The following is a 20510-nucleotide window of genomic DNA, read 5'->3' on the forward strand; positions in this document are numbered from 1 at the left end:
TAAAAAGTCATGACTGAAAGTATTGTTCGCTGATTTATTATAAAAAAACCATTATTAACTAGTAAAAAAACTTATAAGAGAAGCGAACATAGCTAGAAAAATAAATATTCCAATATTAATGCTGGAGGCACATTAATGAGTAAATCCAGTGTTCCCCTGTGAGCGTGTGGCCTACCCCGTTTGGACTCGTGATCTGGTAGCGTATCTGCAATTAAAACCAAATCACTGTCAAGTCATACTGTACCATCTCACGAAACTCAACTGGGCATTATCATTACCACTATTAATTATACTACTAAATACTGGGCATTATCAACTGGGAGTACGGCCTTTTTTTTTTCGGTTCGGCAAAAGAAAAGAAAAGAAAAGAGAGGAGAGAGGAGAGAGAAGGTGCGGAGAGAGATTCCCTCCCGACAAGCAAATCCGGAGGAAAGCATTCCCGCGGGCCCACCACCCTCCCACCCCCCGCGCGGGCCCCACCCTCCGTCTCCTCCTCCTCCTCTGTTCTGCTGGCTCTGCTGCGTCTCTCTTCTCTGTCTGGCTGCTCTGCTCTGCTTCCGCATCCGCGGGTTCAGAGACGACGAGGACGAGCTCTCACTCACAGCACAGCGCCCTGTCTCCCTCCATTACTCCATTGCTCTCCCTCCCTCCCTCCCTCTACAGACAGCAGGTCTGCACTGCACAGCTGCACTGTGAGGAGACTGTGACCCGGAGGGAGGCGGAAGAGCCTCCCCTTCTTCCTTCTCTCTCATCGCTCCACCACCACCCCTCTCTTATTTACTGGTCCAAGCCCCCCCGCGGTTGTTCCTGGGCTGGACCGGACCGTCGCGTCGTCTCGCCTTGGTTTGCTGCTGGAGTCCACAAGCACCACCGCGAGCGCGAGGGGGCAGAAAGGGAGACGAGGCGCGCTTGCCTGGGCCTCGAGGGAAGAGGATGGGAGCAGGAGGGGAAGGAGAAGGGAAGGCGGCGGCGGTGGTGAGGGTGCTGGTGGTGGACGACTCCCCCATCGACCGCAAGGTCGTGGAGCTGCTGCTCCGGAACCACAAGGGCGGCGCCGCGCCATTCCACGGTCAGCTCCTGCTCCTTGCTTTCGCTTTCGCTTGCTCGCCTCCCTTGTCTCCGTCCGCCCAGCCCCATTCCATTCCTCCGTCTCGGCGGACGCCGGCCGTGATCATCCTCTTCATCACTTCATGCATAGCACATGGCACATGGTTGCTTCAGGATTACTCTGATCCGGGATTATAGATATATATATATATATGTATATGAACTGCACTGCAAGTCTGCAACCCTATTTGTCCTACTATTTTGATCGACCTTGCTTGCTTTTACTGCATGGCATGGTATGATCAAGCTTCATCCATCCATCGTCTCGTCTGTCAGTAGTTGCTCATTACTGTATAGAATCAATAAGAAAACAAAATCGAATTGCAGTCTGAACTAATTAAGACATGGATTTCATTGCTTGTTCATTCAGTTACCGCCGTCGACAGCGGCAAGAAGGCAATGGAGCATCTCCGGCTGATGGAACAAGACAGCCTGGATTCATCTGCCGCTCATGCTAATGTGAGTAGTTCTCTCTACTCGCCGGCCCAATCGTAGACATCCGTACATATCTGCACCCAAGCTGTCTCTTCTCCTGATGATGAAGCTACGTGCGTGGAGTAGTTCTCTGTTTCCTCTTCGGGACTTTTGAACGAATTAATGAACGGTATAGGACTAGTAAAAACATTACTAGTACTACAGATTTTTACCTGATCGGCAAGATTTTCTATGGGGATGGACCGATCCTGTCCCTCCTCTGTTCAAAAAGCGTCGAAGAAAGGTCTCTTCAGTCTTCATTAGGGCCTGTTTAGACTGGGAACGAAAATTTTTTGGGTGTCATATCGGATGTGTCGGAAGGATGTCGGGAGGGGTTTTTAGAAACTAATTAAAAAACAAATTACATAACTCGTCAGGAAACTGCAAGACAAATTTATTAAGCATAATTAATCTGTCATTAGCATATGTGGGTTACTGTAGCACTTAAGGCTAATCATAGAGTAACTAGGCTTAAAAGATTCGTCTCGTGATTCTTAACTAAACTGTGTAATTAGTTTATTTTTTTATTTACATTTAATGTTCCATGTATGTGTTCAAAGATTCGATGGGATGGATGAAAAATTTTTAGGTGGAGAACTAAACAGGGCCTAGTCATAACTACTCCACTTGCGTAGTACTGATTTAGACAAGTGCGTTAGTATTGCTGGGGGGTGGAGAAAAATGACCGTGCTCTGATAAGTGCAAGCAGTGTAGTATGACGTGATGAAATCTTTGACTGCAAGTGCAAGCAGAAAATATACATAGTACTCCTATTTCTTATTCTGTATGAATATGATGAAGGCGCTATGTCTGAGATAATAAGAATGGTTTTGCAGGAGCTAACCGTTGACATCGTGCTCACTGACTACTGCATGCCGGAGATGACTGGCTACGACTTGCTCAAGGCCATCAAGGTAGTTTAATCCTTTTCTTCTTCTTGTTGCGGGCTTCAAATTAACCCTGTCATCCTTTTTAGCTTAAAAATGAAACTGAAAGAGTTATTGGACCAATTAATTAACTGCCAGGCGTTGAGCTCCCCTACTCCGATCCCGGTGGTGGTGATGTCGTCGGAGAACGAGCCCCAGAGGATCAGCAGGTGAAGAACGAACGACCCAAATCCCCCCCTTCTTCTCCCCCTTTCCCCGGCCTCATCATATCACTGCGCAAAGGCCTCCAAAGCAGATGCCGTCCGTTCGTTACATGCGCGAGCGAAAGCCGCTTTTGCTCTCTGGCTATGTTCTGTGCATGGTTTAATCAGTTTAGGCCCTTTCTGAAAGAAAGCCACAGCAGGATTTAGATTTGCGCGCCTTTTCAAGAAACGAAAGGCTTTTAGCAAGGAGTAGATTTGCATTGCACATCATCAGCACTAATTAACAAGCGTGCCCACCACCACCAGCAGTCTCTGACTGACCTCTTTAAAACTTTTGATTGATGGGTGGATAAAAGCAGATGCTTAACAGCCGGTGCCGAGGATTTCATCCTCAAGCCCCTCAAGACCAAGGACGTGCAGCGCCTGCGCAACTGCTCCAAGTCCAACGCTGCAGCTAGACCACCCAAGGACGACGCGGACGCCCATCAGTGAAAGAGCTTGAGCAGCATCAGAAAGCTGCGGTCGGATCAGAATCAGATCGCCATGCCTGGGCACAGATCACAACTGACAGGATTAACCATGGTATATACTTCATCATTTCTTTCTGTTCATTCACAAGAACAAGAACAGCCTGCTTATATATATATATATATACTATAATTACTCATGATGATGATGGTGGTTCGATGGATGCTCCCCCAGGTCCTGCATGCCTCCAGCATTGAAGTGTCGCACTACTTGCAGTTCCTCTTCAAGTTCGTGCTGCTCGCGTACGCGGTGCTGTGCCTGAGCGAGCTCCTCCACAGATGGTCCAACAATGGCTCCGTCCTCTCCCTGTGGTCTGCATGACGATGAGCATCTGAAAACCGATCGATGCAGTGTTATTAGTGTAACTGCTTACTAAGGCTGCTGCAGGCTTTCAGTTGAATTTTCCCTGTAATCCAGGCATGAGGAGCCATCGATCGATCAGTTCTTCCTCGCTCCGATCGATCCCTATATTTCATTTCAATTTCACCAGCTGTTTTTTTTAGCTAGATTATTATTGTTTGCCTGGCGTTAATTGGAGCGAGGTCCTAAGGTCAGTCTCAATGCATAGTTTCATGTCACAGCCACATGAGTTTCATGAGGATAAAACTCCTCTCTCATTTGATGAAACTCGTTCATTTAATGACCCTCCCAAGTCAGCAATTTTGCTTATGTGACACTCTATTTAATGTGCATGACACTCTCATGAAACATGCATTGAGACTAGCCGTGCGGGTCCGGTTCTTGTTCTTGCATTGAGGGGGTCGTTTCGTTTGGTTGGATGGATGGGAGGAGAACCAATGCAAGCGCGATAAGGTGATCGCTGATGGTGATATGATATGGTGTCACTTTGCCCGTTATTATTATATGAATGCATGACAAGAGAGGGTATCTAATGTCCTTGTTAATCAAGATATGGGCTTGATCTGCTGATGCAATTGTCCAGAGACAGACAGCTTCTCTGACATTTCTTAAGCTGGGTGGACGCAGACGTTCACCTGCTCTGCCTCTGCTCTTACCCTCACACAGTCACGCACTCACGCTGCGTCAGTTGACCAGGATATATATGACGCCAGAATAATCTTTAGTTAGACGGAAAAGAAAAAATGCTAATTCCACGATTATACAATACCAGTCACGTCAACACTACAAACTTTGGCCGTGTGACTGATTGAACCTAGTTCAGATTTCAGACTTCAGCAGTACAGTACATATATCACTGTAATCTTCTAGCTGGACAAGCAAGGAAATCCTTGTGACTATTGGAGGAAAAGAAGGAAATCCTTGTGACAGCGACGGGCAGATGAATGATTACATGCATTAGTTTCCTAGTACCAACTGAAAATCATTCTTTTCATACTTCTCCCTCTCAAGAGCACCGTTGAGTGCAAATCCTGACAGATAACATTACCTCCCTTCCAAAATAAATCAATTCATACTATCATCGAAAGTCAAATTATCTTAAGTTTTTATAAACTTTATAGAAAAAGGGAACATCTTATAAAAATATGTTTCATGATGCATCAAGTGATGCTAATTCGGTGTCATTTTCTATAAATTTAATCAAACATAAACTAATTTTACTTAAGACAACTCTAAGAGTTGATTTATTTAGGGACAGAGGGAGTAACTATTTAAATGGAATTTGTTTGGTGACAATGTATAGACCTTTTTTTCCCCTAAAAAAAGCTATGGCGGAAAAAAATGATGGGCATGAAGTAGATATTGAATATTACATGGAATAGAGGTTATTAGGTTAAGGTTATCTTTGGTAGGATTTCTGTTGAGACTTCTCCATCGGCTTAATCACAAGCTATGTCAAATGTGCATACACGAAAATGGCTATGAAGCTAAAACCAAGCTAGAAATAGTACAGATTCTAAGAAGGGGTGTGGGATTAGGATTTAGGGATAGTACTGTTTTTAAACATAGTATGTAGTGGGTTGGATCTTAAACATTCTTGCTTTGATTACCCAATTCGAGCTTGAACTATGATTTGTTGGTCTTGAAACGAAGCAGGCGCGCAAAGTAGCCTCTATTTGGATGAAAAACTCTTGTTCGTTAAGCAAACTGGTCTTGTTCGTTAAGCAAAATGGCTGGGGTTGCCCCTCGAACTTTTAGTATTCTCTCAGTCTATCAATGCATATTCTGACTATTGAAAAGTTAGACTATAAACGATTAGTAAAATTATATGCGTGTTTAGTGTATAAAAATTGTATCAGTAGCTTTGATTCAAAGTGGCTTTAAGACAATACTGTTTTTTTAGCTATTGACAGTTTATTTTAAGAGAAGTTATGGACCAAAGTTTACTTTGGAAGACTCTCCCCTACCACATGATGTATAACTTGCATAGAAGGAGGTAGTGGTGCGATAGAAATTGGGACAGAAACTCGATCTCAAACTGAAAAAGGAAAAAAAAAGCGCTTGATATAAGATAGTGAAGAAAAAAAGAAAAATAAAATCCATCCAAGCAGAAAGGCAACAACCAGGCGACGGTGCAGCCTGACGCCGGTTAACGTTACCTCTTTTTTTTTTTTTGAAACTCCAGTTAACGATACCCCGTACCACATAAAGATCCCAGGCGCGTACACTGCGAACAACTGTACTGGTATACCATAGGACAATGTACGAGTCCTGAAGGAGAACAGGAGCCGGCCGGGCGGCCTGTGCCAGAGAATCATGCATGTTTAGTGTATATGAAAATTGTATCAATAGTTTTTATTTTAAAAATATGTTTTTAAGACGACACTGATTTTTTTGTAGCCATTGACAATTTATTCTAAAGCCCAGTTTGGATCATTGGAATAAATTTATTCTAATACTTATAATTTAGGTACATATTAATTAAGCTAATATGGTAGTATATAGAATATATATGTATACTATTATTACCCATACGAGGGAGATATTTCCATGTTGCATTTCTAGTGCAGGGAAGCCGATTAAAGAACGTGTTATAAGTTGCACAATAGAAATATAGTAGGTGATCATAGAATCAATTTACACTTCTCATCCTATGAATTTGAGATACACTTACATACATAGGCGGATCCACCACTAGGGCGAGCCAGGGCGGCCGCTCTAGGTTCTCTTGGGGCTGATCTGACACTCTATGGAAATTTTAGACATTAGTGCAAAATAAAAAGAGGCTCCTAGAGTATCCGACGGGAGTTGAAGACAACTTAAACATCTTGGACCATCATGTGTGTGGTTCAGCCCATATAGAAAATCACAGCCCACAAAACACAATAAGAATATGATTGACCTTTCTCACGTTTCTCGCTATTCTCGACTTCTGATTTTCTGGTCGTCTCTCTCACTAATTCACAAACTTGTGGAACCTAAGAACCTGCACCGGGCTGCGGGTATCTTCATTTTTTATTTGCCCTTTTCACATAGTTAATTGTTTAAAATTTGATTAAGGATGAATCATCGAATGATTTGGTGAAGTCAGTTTAAAACTATTAGTATTAATATGTGTATGACTTCTCTTAATCTAAGGAACAAACTTCTCTGATTTTGATGTGGAAAATATATGCTGAAAACTTTAATATTGGTCAAATTATTATGTTGCCAAAACAACTTATGGAATTTGTTAGCTTATATTGCCATTGGTTTGCCAAAATTTTATAGTATGAGTCCGCCCTAGATTATTTCTCGAGCTGGATTCGCCATTGCTTACATATTAACTTGAGAACGTTGTGGAATGTCAAATTTCAAGCCAAATAACCTAATTCATCAAGTAGATCTCAATCTCCTCCAAAACGAAAGGATTCAAACAGCCCCTATGAGAAATTATGGTCCAAAGTTTCCTTTGGAAAACTTTTCCCTACCAGAATATATATAACTTGCATAGATGGAAGGAGAGCACAGGAATTTGGACAGAAACTCTGAAAATGATAAGGAAAAAAAGGGTTCATACAACATATATAGTGAAAAAAAAAGGAAAAAAAAATAGGTCCAAGCATTAGTAAGCAACAAGCCAACAACCTGCCGCCGGTGCTATTGTCAAAAAAGAAATGACGCCTGTGCAGCCTGACCTGACGGCAGTTAACATTACCACTGAAAGATGATTGCATATAGGATATAGGACATAGCAGGAGTCCTGAAGGAGAACAGGAGGCGGCCGGGCGGTCTGCCGGAGAATCATGGAGCGCAGGCGCAGGTCCACAGCCCTGCCCATGCATGCACGCCGGCGCGTACCGTAGACGACACGAGCCCTCATGACTGCCGGCCGGCCGGCCGGGCTGCCAAGCCATTGAATGGGAGACTGCACGGCACGGCACGGCGCAGTCCAGCAGAACTCCAGTCCCAAGAAGCGCAGCGCCGGACGCGCCATCGCCCGTCTGCATGCATGCGCGCGACTCCGGAATCCTCTCCCTGCTACCGCTAGCAATGGCGGTGCCAGAGCAGCAGGAGCAGGAGCCGCAGCAATGGCGGTGGCGGGCCGGCCGGCAATAAACTCGCGGCGGATCGCGCTGAGGAGGGGGCAGCGTACACTGCGTGGTGGTGCGCGCTCCGGATGTGCTCATTGATGAATCCCTGCGCCGAGCACACGAGCAGAGCGAGCAGGGATTCGTAGCGCAGCGCAGTCTGCGCAGCGGGGGTGATCTATGATGGGCCTTCGCTGCGCTGCTTGCCGCCGACACGCGGATCTGCAGAGCGCCCAGGCTGCTGCCTGCTGCCCGCCAGGCGCCAATCCAAAGCTCAGACAGCAGCAGCCGTCTAATGCGCTCTCTCTCGATAGGGATCGATTAGGATAGGGATTCGGATACCACTATTTACATAAATATAAATATTATCAGATATGCATGCAAAACGGATACTCGGAATTAGGATTCGAATTCAGATATCTACTTGGTTTTGAATATAACATATATCTATTTTTTTATCAATAGTTTTATAGTATATTAAAATCATTATGGAAGAAAATATTTTAAATATGGCTATGTAACACCGTGGATAAAGACAACTACAAAAAGATATTTCAATCAATACTTCAATAATTAGGTATGTAAATTATAAGAAAAATATAGATAATATATATTAATTACTGAATTCAAACAAGTATGCAAGCCTTCTTCTCTTCATAATATTGTAAGCCTCTTAGTCATTTCCCATCGACGCCACAACTTGAGAGATGCACTTAATTGATAGCCCTTTGAACTTCACCAAACATGTCGTGGCATTGGGTATTTGGTATGCAAATGAACTTCAATACTTCTGATCAACACAAGGGTACTAGTACTTACTACATCATTCATTGCTTGATGGTACCAAATGGTGTTGGGTCCTCTCATATTAGTGACCACATGCTTAGGTATTGAAATGGCCTTTGCATGCACAATAGAATGTGCAACTGTGGCCTTTATGGTACCATTTCCTTCTTTTCCTTTTTATGGTATCATTTCCGTCCTTGTAAGCAAATAATTTTCATTAATAGAGACAATTCTTAGGATTATTACTTTCGAGACGATTCTTCACGAAGTGTCCCGGTGGTTCGCACTTGAAACAAATGAAGCTTTGTTGAACCTCTCGATTCTTGCTCCAATTATGCTTGTGCCTTCTACACAAGCTTGCTTGCTTGCTTGCTTGCTTGTTTGTTTTCTTGTTTGTTTTTTTAGAGTTGTACACAAGCCAAGGATAACTTGAGGCAAAGTGCCCCATTTCTTCGCATTCAAAGCATTTGACCTGAGCAATATCTCTTTTCTTTTCTTGATTCTTGCTCACTTCCTTGGCATCATGATGTTTCTTTAAATGCCCTATTCTTTATCCTCGTCTAGTTTTCTTCTTTACTTTCTTCCCCATATTATCATTATCTTGATGGTTGACCTTTTCTTCAACTTGGGGTTTCTTTGACTCCTTGCTTGAGCCAGGCTTCAGACCATTCTTGTTGGGGCAACTCATGTCAAAAGTGCCCCATCTTTGTGACACTCAAAAGTACTTGGTGCAGACTACCCTCTTAGCAAGCCCTCGTTTACTCCTTATAGGTCAGCCTCACTTAGGATTTCATGAGAATTTCATGACCATAAATAAGCTGGCATAGCATAGTACTCCCTCCATTCCAAATTGTAAGTCATTTGACTTTTTTTACCCCAAGTTTGACCACTCGTCTTATTCAAAAAAATTGTGCAAATATAGTCAAATTTTAAGTCATTCTTGAAGAACTTTTATTAATAAACCAATACACAATAAAAAAAGTGATATTTTGTACAAAACTTTGAATAAGACGAGTGGTCAAACTTGATATTAAAAAGTCAAACGACTTATAATTTGGGATGGATTGAGTATTATGCAATAAAATGAGTTTTATATGGATGAAACTTATCCGTACTACTTTCAACACATAGGAGTATTGAAAACTAGGACATAAAACCCTTATTGAGAGCCACTTGAGTTTATCTACCGAATCTACTAGCTATTCAGTAGTATTTTTTTTCTCTCACAACAAATCAGCAAATAATACTTTCAGTCATGGTTTTTCAGCCAAACAAACAGGGCAATCATGCTGTGAGAAAAGAATACATTCTGAAAGCCTTATTCATCTTCCGGGATAATGGGCAATAACTTCTCCCTGCGGCCCTGCCTTCTGCGATGCAAAATTATACTTGGAGCCAATAGATGAAGTATTCAAGTGCTCACAGGAACGGCAGAGCGACGCAATAGGCATCATGCCCGTCCGTCCGCCCAATTGTTGCTGCATTAGACACGGGCGTACCGGGCTGGGCTTCAAGGCGGCAGATCGGATCGTGTCGCCATGCCTGGGGACACCACCGAAACAAAGCTTGCAGGCCTGCTTCTCCGCCCGGCACCTTTCTCAACATATTACTCCCCCCCCCCCCCACATCAACAAAATATCAAATGAAAAGAAGAGCATATGCATAGGCCATAGAGGTAATGCTAAACAATAACGTTCAGACAACAGCTAGGGACATCAGAGTGACAGACACACATTATCACTACTATTTTACAACACCATAATCTCGCAAAATTCTACATGTCAGGCTACAAGAGAACCAATCAGCAATCAGTTGAGCACAAAATTTCACCACTTCATACAGTCAAGGAGGCACCGTTATCATCGAGTGAAAGGCTTAGTATCATTGTAGCTGCCTTGGGTGCCCTGAAAAAACAGCAACATCCGTTCATTAATCTGGTAACTGATCATGGTGCCAAATGTTCATTGTATTCAATGTCTAAACAACCTAATACTATTTGTTTGCCACACAAAGCTAATGCTTTGCAACAGCCAAGTATATCACAATTCTATGCATTATATGCCAATTAATTAAGGCCTTGTTTAGTTCACACCAAAAACCAAAAACTTTTCAAGATTCCCTGTCACATCGAATCTTGCGACACATGCATGGAGCATTAAATATAGTCAAAACAAAAACTAACTACACAGTTTGCCTGTAAATCGCGAGATGGATCTTTTGAGCCTAGTCAATCCATAATTGGATAATATTTGCCACAAACAAACGAAAGTGCTACAGTGTCCGAAAACTTTTCATTTTGCCAACTAAACAAGGCTAATTAGGAAATGCCTAATGCTTTGCAACAGCTAAGTAGTATAGTCCAAACTTCTATGCCTCGTATTCCAATTTAATTAAGAAAAGCCCCCACACACGGGTCCTCCATTCAGTTGAGTTACAACCCTGAGGGCTTGTTTGGATGTACTCAAAGTGCATGGATGGCAGCAGATATGAGTGCATCTAAACAAGGTATAAGGTGAGTCTGTGTGGGTTTTGGGACAATGCTCCGTGCGCCGCATGCCCAATTGGACGTGGGTTGTACAAATCTGTCGGATGTGTAGCAGCTATCATTTAATTACAGGACCACAGACAGGATACTCGAAGTGGCAAGACTTCTCAATACAGAGTTTTCAAGTCTGAAAAATGCAATAGGATAGATCAAATCTAGCAAACAATAGCAGGCTACTCAACATCAAACTTCCCTGTCCAACTGTCACAGAAACCTCACGGAAAAATTTCACATTTGGACAGTATCAAAGTGGGGTTAGCTTTTCCATAAGAGTCTGGAAAAATGGTAGTTGAATTGTAGAGACAGGGCACTGGAAGCGCAAATGTGCAATACAAGGTCAAAGATGACTGACAGTATATTTAGTTGGACTAAGTGCTGACATATTTGGAGTGGAACAGGCACCTTTGAAATCACTGGTATGGCAACAGGACTTCTCTATTCTATAACAATAAAGGTGGACTGGAAGGAATAGGTATAGCAATGAAACCATCCTTGTCAGAACCATCTTGGGAGGATGATCCAGTGAGGTGATTTATGTGTCAATCAACCATGCTAATGTTAACACTAGCTATGTAATTGTAGTGTCCCATCCCTGAGTGTCTGCAATCTGACTACCTTTGTCTCGAGTAACCCTCTTCCGTTGGTTCAAATTTTATTTCCAGCTCAGCCAATGAACAGTGAATAAAGGAATGTTTTGTTTATTATCTATATGTAGACAAGGTAAAACAACATAAGGTAAATAGGTCAAACAAACATAAGGCAGGGAAGTTTACCATGTTTCAGTTGTTTGATACAATGCGGCTGAGCTTCCAAAGCATGAAGTAAGCATGTCAGTATTCACGACACCAGGGCTAAGAGCAATGGCTGCCAATCCAGGAGGCAGCTCTTTAGCCAACGAGCGTGTCAAGCCCTCAATCGCCCACTTCGAAGCACAATATGGAGCAACCTGAAATGGCAATGTGCAATATAGTATGCAATGAGGATTTTGATTAAACAGAAAGAAACAACTATAATGCATTTGATGGCTTTCTGTCTGACCTCTGCAGCAGCAGATCTTCCCCAACCAGAGGATAGATTAATTATAATCCCATGTCTCTTCTCTATCATAAGTGGTACGAAATGGCGAAGCACATTTGCTGTTCCTTTGATATTTGTATCGACCACCATATCAAAATCTTCCGCTGGTACATTCCATGTCTTGTTATTCTTGTTTATTGTACCAGCATTGTTTACTGCCAGAATACTTCAAGAGTTAGAATCCAGGAAATCTTCTTTGCACATATACTCAGAATGTGGATACAGATATGCAATTCCATGATAAACTTCATGGCTCAACTGCATATAGACACAAAGCATAACAAACCTATAATATCTGGAACTTGCTTCCTTTCCACAACAGCCTTTGCCAGCTCGGCCACACTGCTGTCAGACCTCTGCAGCAGAAGCGCAGAACAGTGCTTGAGAAAATGTTTTCACATAACATAGCAAACAATTAACGATTCCTCAGATTATTTATGCTTTGTTTCTTAGAAAAGGAGAAACAACACGTCACTGATAAAATGTAATTCTATTATCATCTCACGATTGTCCAATACTAATAGAGCTACAACCTTATGTCATCAATGTACTATCTTTATGCATCTATGTTCAAAATCAAAACGTTTGGTGGGAATTCTAGACTACAATACCCCTCTCAACATTCCTAGTAAGGTGGAAACCCGTTCTTCAATGTGGAGAATGCTCGCAACTCATGCACAAACTGTTCTAGCCCATAGTCTGATATGATAATCAACCGCCACTGGCTACTGTATGCAGCGACGAAGCCAGCAGTGGGGCTAGGGGGGCTCCAGCCCCCCCTACCGCTGCTGGCTCAGTGGAATTTCTAGTACTCTCCTTCTAATTTTAGACACAAATTTATAAGGTAGGGTGGGCTGAGAACTTTATTTTTTAGATATATTTTGTGAATTTCATCATTAGTCTATATTAACGAGGGGTAATAGTAGAGCTAAGTTGATGTAGAACTTTTGTTCAGCCCCCCCTAAATTTTTTCCTGGCTTCGTCCCTGACTGTATGCATCACATTGTAAAAACGCAGAGCACAAAGATTTCCTATTCCTAGAACATCAAGTATTATCATACACACTTTACCAGCATTGACTTATGAATTCAAGACGCATGGACACTCAGGTGATAAGCTACCAGTCAACAACGAAGTTTACCAATCTGTAAACTACTCATCCGAAGTTCTAAGCAAAGGATCTACAACCTCGTAGGAGCAATTGAGATTTCGCTCATCAATACACTAGCAGTGGACTTCGAAAGTACAAAGTTCAACCAATCACAGCGGTTGGGAAGCCCCAAACGAAGGTAACCACTGTAAATGAAACCCCCCAGCGAACTGGAGAACTAGGTCAGCAGGTCACTCCCGAGAAAGCAGCGCAGCAACTGCGAAGCAAAATTCCTATCAGTACTTGAACGAGCACCGGAGCCTTACGACATCGGCGACGGTGAGGAAGTGGCGCGACGGCGACGTGATCTCTGCCTCGAGGGAGCGGAGGTGCTCGGCGGAGCGGCCGCAGCCGACCACCGCGTGCCCGCGACGCGCGAGCTCGAGCGCCAGGGCCCGGCCAAGCCCCCTGCTGACCCCCGTGATGAGCACCGTCCTGGGCCCCGCCGCGGCCGCCCGCGCCGCGGCCGCCGCTCCCCCGCCAGGCTTGGGCGCCGTCATCCTCCACTCCTCTCGCTCGCTGCCTGCGCCGCACGATGCTTCCAGACTTTTCCACTGCGTGTGGTTGCAGGCAGGCAGGGCAGCTCGTCGTTCTCCAAGTTTCCTGTGAAATCAGCCCATGGACCACAACGGCCCATCTAAGGCAGGCCCATGGGCCTCAGAGCTAAAAGGAAGGATGGGCCCATAGAAAAGCCGGATAGGAGGGTCCGTGAGGGCTACCCGGCCCATCCGCCGTACGGTTTCTCTTCTCCGCAGGGACACGCACCTGCGCACACGCCGCCATTCTGGTCTGGAGCAGCGTCCGAAAGTGTGTCGAGAACCTTCCCGATCCCTCGCGCCGCCCCCGACCTCGCCGCCGGCGGTAAGGAAGCCCCTCTCTATCTCTAACCCCATCCGTGGTTCGCGAGCCCATCATTTTTTATCCCTCAGCTCGTTAGCCCTTCCGGATATGGTAGAAAGGTTTGTCCTTACTTACTCGATCGTTAGGCTTCGTATTCTTAGTCCTCGGATGGGTCTGTGATGTGTTGTTGTCTCCTGGCACTTGTGCTCGGATTCTTCGTTCTTGTCGTGCTCGAAAAATATGTTACTATCAGAGAGAAAACTAGGGCTGTTTCCCCTGTAAGGGCTTGGCAATTTTGCTCCTAATTTCTGTGTTGCCCGATTGAAAGGATTGTTTTCATTTTAACGAGCTGGGCATTGGATATGGAAAGCTGGGTTGGTGAATTGAGTTTGTATATATATAATTATGATAGGACGAACTGTGTCATGTAGGACAGTAGGTGCTAACTGCTAAGTACTCTGTAGTTTGGGGCTTTAGCAGATTTATTACAAATCAATAATTAGATATGCAATGAGTGAGATAATAGGAGCCCACAATGGCATTTTTCTTAGCATTCGTTCGACATTTTGCTAATCTCACCTCCTAAAGACGAATTTTGTGCTGGCTGATTGTTTCATTATCTATATTTTGTTGCTCAGTTTTTAACTACAGTCTTATATATCATGGTCTTCCTTGTGATTGGGGTGGCATATTAACTTATTTATATGCAGCTCAGCTTGTTCCTGGGTCTGATCAGCCATGTTCAAGAAACCTGCTGATGTGAAAACCATACAGCGCTTGTCTGGGGCGGACAAAAAGAAACTAAGAAGAACTGCCAAGGAAAGATTTCCACAAGCTTCTGATGCTGATCTTGATGCCATCCTTCCCCCCAAGGTGATGATCCTCCCCCCCTTTTTTTCCTTTTCTTTTACTAGCAAATATGCACGTGCAACACGCACGTGTTTATAGAAACTATTTTAAATGTAATGAAAAATGTAGAATAAAGATATATGGCAAGTGTTTGATTGATTTGATCGGGTCGTGTAGACACGGATTATATAGACGGTAGAGTGGTTAGAGGGATACGTGCTAAAAAAATAGGCTAAAATTTTACCTCTTTATAATTAATTATTATTATTATTATTATATATTCGAAGTGCACACGATGCACGAGGATGTTGTTGACGAAGGTGACCTACCGTCTAATGTTGCCGGCAGACTCGAGCTCCACATAGAAGTGCAAGCCGAGGACGCGTGTCTAGAGGCTGCGCCACAGCTGCAGAGCACACCCGTGTGCACCAGCTCCCTCTCGTTGGCGTCTGCCAACCTGAGGATGCGCTTAGTGGCATCAGATTTGTTTTTCCTCGTTCACATTCTCAATGGTCGCCATGGACGCCTGATGGATCGATGGACAATTGTGCTCTCTCGAACTATATATACATATATACATGCAATCAAATACGTGGTACGCATATCCTTTTCTAGAGCGTGATAATACAGCAGTATGTTGTACGCAAGAGTCCAGAGTCCATCTGGGCGGACATGGTTCTATTTTGTTGGATAATTTTGTTTACTTACCAAAATCAGAGATCAACAATTTCTTTTTTTTATTACTTCCACAGTCCAGCTGGGCGGACATGGTTCTATCTTGAAGGATTTTTTTTTACATACCAAAATCAGGGATCAACAATTTCTTTTCTTCACATGTTGACGCGGGGATAGAGGGGGTCGTGGAGTCCTGACACAGGGATAGAGAGATCATGGAGCCCGTTTAGGATTGTACATGCGTGACATGAGATTGAGTTACAGATGTTTACGTCTTATAAATGTAAGATGTAAGATCACGTATTACGGAGGGCTCATATAGCACGAAGTCCAGATCGAACGGTTATTACGCAGGGAGATCCCCTAAAAAAACTCGCTCTTCAAATTTAAGGGGACAACAAGTAAAAAAGGACTGCATTGGCTGTACTCTTCCACTGACTCTGTCACTTTGTGCATTCGTGGAGAAAATACACCAGATATATGCTATCCATTTATTGGCTGAAGCCTTTTGAATTACCAATCCTCTCTCTCATGGTGGGTATAGGAAGGGGAGAAACAAGCCGTTGGTGACAGAGGCAATTAATTGGCAGGCATGCGCCATTACGCGGGCAGTAAAGAAGCAAGGGTAAAATAGAAAGAAAGTGGTTAAAGATTCCCTTGAAACCTTACACGCCTATAAAATGAAAAAATTCTCTAATCCTAAGATGTCTAACATAAAGAAGTGGAGGAGTACATGTTAGATGTTATTCTTTGGGTTGTCACCATCAACTTTGCATACATTGCGTGGTAGAGCTCTAGTCTTAGTGAAGGAATAGTAGCCTACTTCATGTATGCTTGTGAAATTTCGACCCATATCATTTATTTTTTCTTTATCATATTCCTTCTCATTCCTATATTTATCAGATGTATTGCCTCAAAAAAAAATTATCAGATGTACTGTGGAAGGAATTTATAGTAATTTTATGCATAATTCTGTATCATGTTTATCTTTATTTATATGTTTGAATTTGTTGTAATACTTGCTCTGATGTGTTTTTGTATAGGTTGAGATAACAGTTGCTAAGTACCCGAATCATTCTCTTGTATATGGCATAGAGGGAGAGTTCCCAATGATTTTCAACACTGATGCAAGAGGCCATGAACTGTTTCCAACAGGTTTCTCTTTTCATCTCCTTCATATTGGCATTTCTCTTTTCATCTATTAAATCCAACTTTGGTTGCTTGTGCTACAGTACTTTCTTGTTATTGTACTACTGCTTTTGAGATTTATTTGTTTCTGGTTGAGTATGCACATAAAAGAAAGGGAACAGAGAACAAACAGAAGCCTCTGCTTCCTGTTATCGAGTGCAATCATCATTATTTTGATTTCTAATTACCAAATCAGGTGCTTGATTTACTGTAATTTTGTTATGCTCTACTCTTATTTTGTATGTTAACTTATTGGTTTTGTTCTGTATATTGAAAATAAGTTAACTATTTAAACCTAGATTAGCAGATGGTAACCACAATGAATTATCGAAGTTACTGTCCATAATAAGGCATCACTTCCATTAGACATTGCCTGAGTTTATATAGTTAAGATTTTATCTACAAAATCCTTGCCTTTTGTCTGTTATATAGGTTTTTCACTTACTAATCAACAGTTGTTGCGCATTGGAAATGAATTGAGTATGGTTTATCTGCTGCAAATATTGCAGTTTATGCGCTTTGGAAGGTCCCCCATCTGTTGCCAGCTTTTACACTTAAAGGTGGTGAGGTTTCACGTTTCGTGATTGGCGGTGCTGATCTGATGTTTCCTGGTATCAGCATACCTCCAGAAGGGTTTCCATCTTTTGAAGCTGGCCAACCATGGGCTGTAAAAGTTCCTGGTAACCCTGCTCCAATTGCGGTGAGTTTTTCATATTTCCTTGTAACTGATTTTGCTCAGAGTTTTTAACTGGTAGAGCTCTATCAGTATGTTCAAATCTACACTTTTTTTACCATTATGCATTACACAGGTTGGGAGCACAACTATGAGTAGTACTGAAGCCTTGAAGGCAGGGCTACGTGGCAAGGCTTTAAAGATTTTACATTACTACCGGGATATGTTATGGCAAGTGCACACTGACCAGGGCTGGTACACAAACGACTTGAGCCATTTCTCAGGAACTTGTCTAATACTGTTTGCAGGGATTCAGCTGATGGTCGTTACGTCCCCAATGAAGGATTTTTTGACGACATTGTTGTTGAAGATCCTAATTCTGTTTCAACATCTCAGTCTCCTGATTCTGTTGAAGGACCTGAAGGCATGAATGATGGTAGTGTTTCGGCTGAAGATGCAGGAGTTGATATTTCAGACAATCATGGTGCTGATCCTGGCATCCAGAGTGAAACCGTGGAAGAGATAACTGATGCTGTTAATGAACTAAAACTGCCTGAAGATAAAACCACTGAACAAGCACCTGTTGAAATGGAACATCATAGTTTGACAACTGAGGAAATTGATTCTCTCTTGGACAAATGCCTTCTGCAAGCGCTATACACAAGCATAAAAGAAAAAGACCTTCCAATGCCAGGGAGTACACTATGGTAATTTTTTTTGCTCCAGATCACATCTTGATAACCATCTGCTTTAATGCATTTTTTTTCACATTTGTGTTTATTATATTTATTTCTATATAAGTTATTGCAATCTAGCAGCTGCGGTATGGTGCACACTCACATCTGATTTTCATTGGGTTCATCTGTTTTCCTCCAGGACATATTTTAGGCCTTTGATTACATACATGGAAACATGTTCTGCTCCGCAATAAATGGCATTTATGTTTTTTTTTTGTTTGCCTATTGTGGTATTAAGCTGTAGCACTACCTTTTTTGCCCCTTTTTGCCCGAGTAATCAAGCATTGTTATTAAAACATTTGGACTACTAGCCTGGCTCACTTTAACAAAATATTCAAACGTTCAACAACTTATAGCTCGCATGTTCTACCTTTTTTCGTGACTTGGGCTTAAGTTCATTATCTGTATTTTATTCTGTGCAGGGCAAATCACATACTACCCTGCAGACCTCCTGGTATTACTCTTGATATCAAAAAGTCATCACACAAAAAGTTGTCGAAGTGGTTACAATCAAAATCTTCATCTGGCCTTGTAAGACTTCTATTTTTTCATATGCATAATTTATGATATATTCAAGGTGGTCCAGTTGTTCTGGACTACATGTATTTTGTCTTAATTTTTTCTGAGCATCTCAAAGAAGTTCGTCTTAATGTATCCATGAAACTACAAAATTGAAAGGGGGACACATAAAATGCCCCATAGCTTTTGTCACTTGCATGTCACTATTTTTATTTTAGAATATGTATATATATGTCTAACATGATAATCCAACGAGATGGTTTAGGGCCTAATCTAATGATTTAGAAATTGTATTGAATCTTCAGGGACCAATTTCAAAAAAAGAAAAATGTCAGAACAAGTTTTCACATTCCTTTACTCAAATGTCTGAACAAGGCCCCCCGCTGTATGTTTTGCAGATTTCAGTAAAGGAGGACAAATATAAGAAGGAATTTATATTGCTTGCTATCAATCGTAAGCATCCAGACTACATGGCCTTTAGACCGGAAAAGAGGGTACAGGAGCTTGTTGAACACGTAAAAGATGTTGCTGAAAGTAGCGTCACTAAGCAATTGGAGGTTGCAGAGATTTATAAGCCAAGTTCTCATGTTAAACCCATATTTGTGGCTGTAGAAGCTGACATGGAGAAGTATTACAGTGCACCAGAGGCTTCAGATATAGTCTTCAGGTTTGTCTCTCTATGTAACTACTTTGTTGGACAATGTGGCTGATTCTTTTGTGGTAATTAGCTAGTCCTATGTTTGTGAAAACAAGGTGTTCAGTTTATTCACATTCATATAATTTTGTTTTCTTCTGTGAATTAGGTATGTCGAAAAGGAAAATTTGGTTAAACCTACAGACAAGACCAAGGTGATTCTTGATGTTACATTATGTGATGCATTGTACAAAGGGGCTATCAAAAAGGGCTCGGCATACCCAACTGAAATCCACAAGAAAGACTTGGGTTCAACATTTTTAAACCGCATGCAAGTTCACCACAAAGTATCAAGAGGGACTCAGGAGGTCATACGCAAGGGTGCCATAAGAACTATTCAGATCATGACAGAAAGAAGACAGGGTAACAAGAAGATGACTCGGCTTTCCGGGCTCGAGTGTTTTCTGATGGATCCTGATTCATTGGCTTCTGAACTCCAGAAAAAATTTGCCTGCAGCACCACCACAGCAGAGCTTCCAGGTAACTTGGCCTACATGGCTACATCCCTTGTTCATCTTCTGTTCTTGAGGAAGACTAGTTATGGTGTGAAGGAAATACTGAAATACATTACATCTGCACGACCATTTCAGGTAAGAAAGGGCAGTGCGAGGTCTTGGTACAAGGTGGAGTGATTGATGACCTTGCGAAACACCTTGTCGACCACTACGGTGTTCCGAAAAGATACATCGAGGTTTATGACAAAACAAAGAGGTAGGAAGGGGGAGCTGATCAACTGGAGTGCCTTTCAGGTGTTGCCGTGTTGGTGCGCTTTGATGGTCGCTGGTCCGAGGATCATCAGCTTTGTGCAAAATACGAAATGGTCCCAGGATTGTTTCATGATACTTCTTTTTTGTCATGAGATGTCTAGGCATTATTACGACAGTGTTGAATTATGTGAGTTATATATTTGTTTTCGTTCCTGCCCTTTATTGGTGGAAAATGCTATTGTGCTTCCTGAAGAAACGATGGTTACAGGACAATGAGGTTTCCTCATGTAACCTCCATGCTTTTGGTGCTCCAATTTTTTGTGTTCAGTATCTGTCATCTTGTAAGATGGCACTTGTAGTTTGTGCGACTGATCCATAATATGCTAGCATCAATTTTGTGGGGATGATATGCTAGCGTCATTAGTAATACTCATGTTGTAT

At 42.4% G+C, this 20510-nt stretch overlaps 3 protein-coding genes across 4 annotated transcripts; 2 read left to right on the plus strand and 1 right to left on the minus strand.

Moving 5' to 3' along the window:
- On the plus strand, positions 524-3731 carry LOC8068884 (two-component response regulator ORR2). The gene is given in 6 exon segments (XM_002452226.2): positions 524-1069; positions 1478-1566; positions 2418-2495; positions 2607-2677; positions 3031-3253; positions 3374-3731. Coding segments are annotated over 6 exon segments (744 nt in total). The 5' UTR covers positions 524-933; the 3' UTR covers positions 3521-3731.
- LOC8068886 (NADPH-dependent pterin aldehyde reductase) lies at positions 9649-13752 on the minus strand. Its single transcript, XM_002453944.2, has 5 exons — positions 13454-13752; positions 12324-12393; positions 11999-12192; positions 11734-11906; positions 9649-10319 (listed from the first exon to the last, which is right to left on the minus strand). Exons 1-5 carry the CDS (start codon positions 13685-13687, stop codon positions 10250-10252), a joined length of 741 nt encoding a protein of 246 aa, XP_002453989.1. The 5' UTR covers positions 13688-13752; the 3' UTR covers positions 9649-10249.
- Positions 13907-20476, plus strand: LOC110434458 (eukaryotic translation initiation factor 2D). 2 transcript variants are annotated; one of them, XM_021458536.1, is made up of 10 exons: positions 13907-14048; positions 14738-14900; positions 16595-16706; positions 17249-17439; positions 17549-17643; positions 17721-18119; positions 18572-18680; positions 19067-19335; positions 19472-19842; positions 19953-20476. In XM_021458536.1, the coding sequence occupies exons 2-10, from the start codon at positions 14766-14768 to the stop codon at positions 20075-20077; spliced, it is 1806 nt and encodes a 601-aa protein (XP_021314211.1). In that variant the 5' UTR covers positions 13907-14048; positions 14738-14765; the 3' UTR covers positions 20078-20476. The 2 variants fall into 2 exon arrangements, with proteins under 2 accessions (XP_021314211.1, XP_021314212.1); XM_021458537.1 differs by having other exon boundaries at positions 14743-14900.

This window comes from Sorghum bicolor, chromosome 4 (assembly GCF_000003195.3).
Source record: "Sorghum bicolor cultivar BTx623 chromosome 4, Sorghum_bicolor_NCBIv3, whole genome shotgun sequence".
NCBI lineage: Eukaryota > Viridiplantae > Streptophyta > Magnoliopsida > Poales > Poaceae > Sorghum > Sorghum bicolor.

Bases quoted from the DNA above. Each gene is read 5' to 3' on its own strand.
- LOC8068886 (XM_002453944.2), bottom strand. From the start codon at position 13,687: ATGACGGCGCCCAAGCCTGGCGGGGGAGCGGCGGCCGCGGCGCGGGCG. The intron at 12,394-13,453 runs GTAAGGCTCCGG...CTTCTGCTGCAG, and splicing joins TCCTCACCGTCGCCGATGTC to AGGTCTGACAGCAGTGTGGC. The intron at 11,907-11,998 runs GTCAGACAGAAA...TTGCCATTTCAG, and splicing joins GAAGATCTGCTGCTGCAGAG to GTTGCTCCATATTGTGCTTC.
- LOC110434458 (XM_021458536.1), top strand. From the start codon at position 14,766: ATGTTCAAGAAACCTGCTGATGTGAAAACCATACAGCGCTTGTCTGGG. The intron at 16,707-17,248 runs GTTTCTCTTTTC...CAAATATTGCAG, and splicing joins CCATGAACTGTTTCCAACAG to TTTATGCGCTTTGGAAGGTC. The intron at 19,336-19,471 runs GTTTGTCTCTCT...TCTGTGAATTAG, and splicing joins GCTTCAGATATAGTCTTCAG to GTATGTCGAAAAGGAAAATT.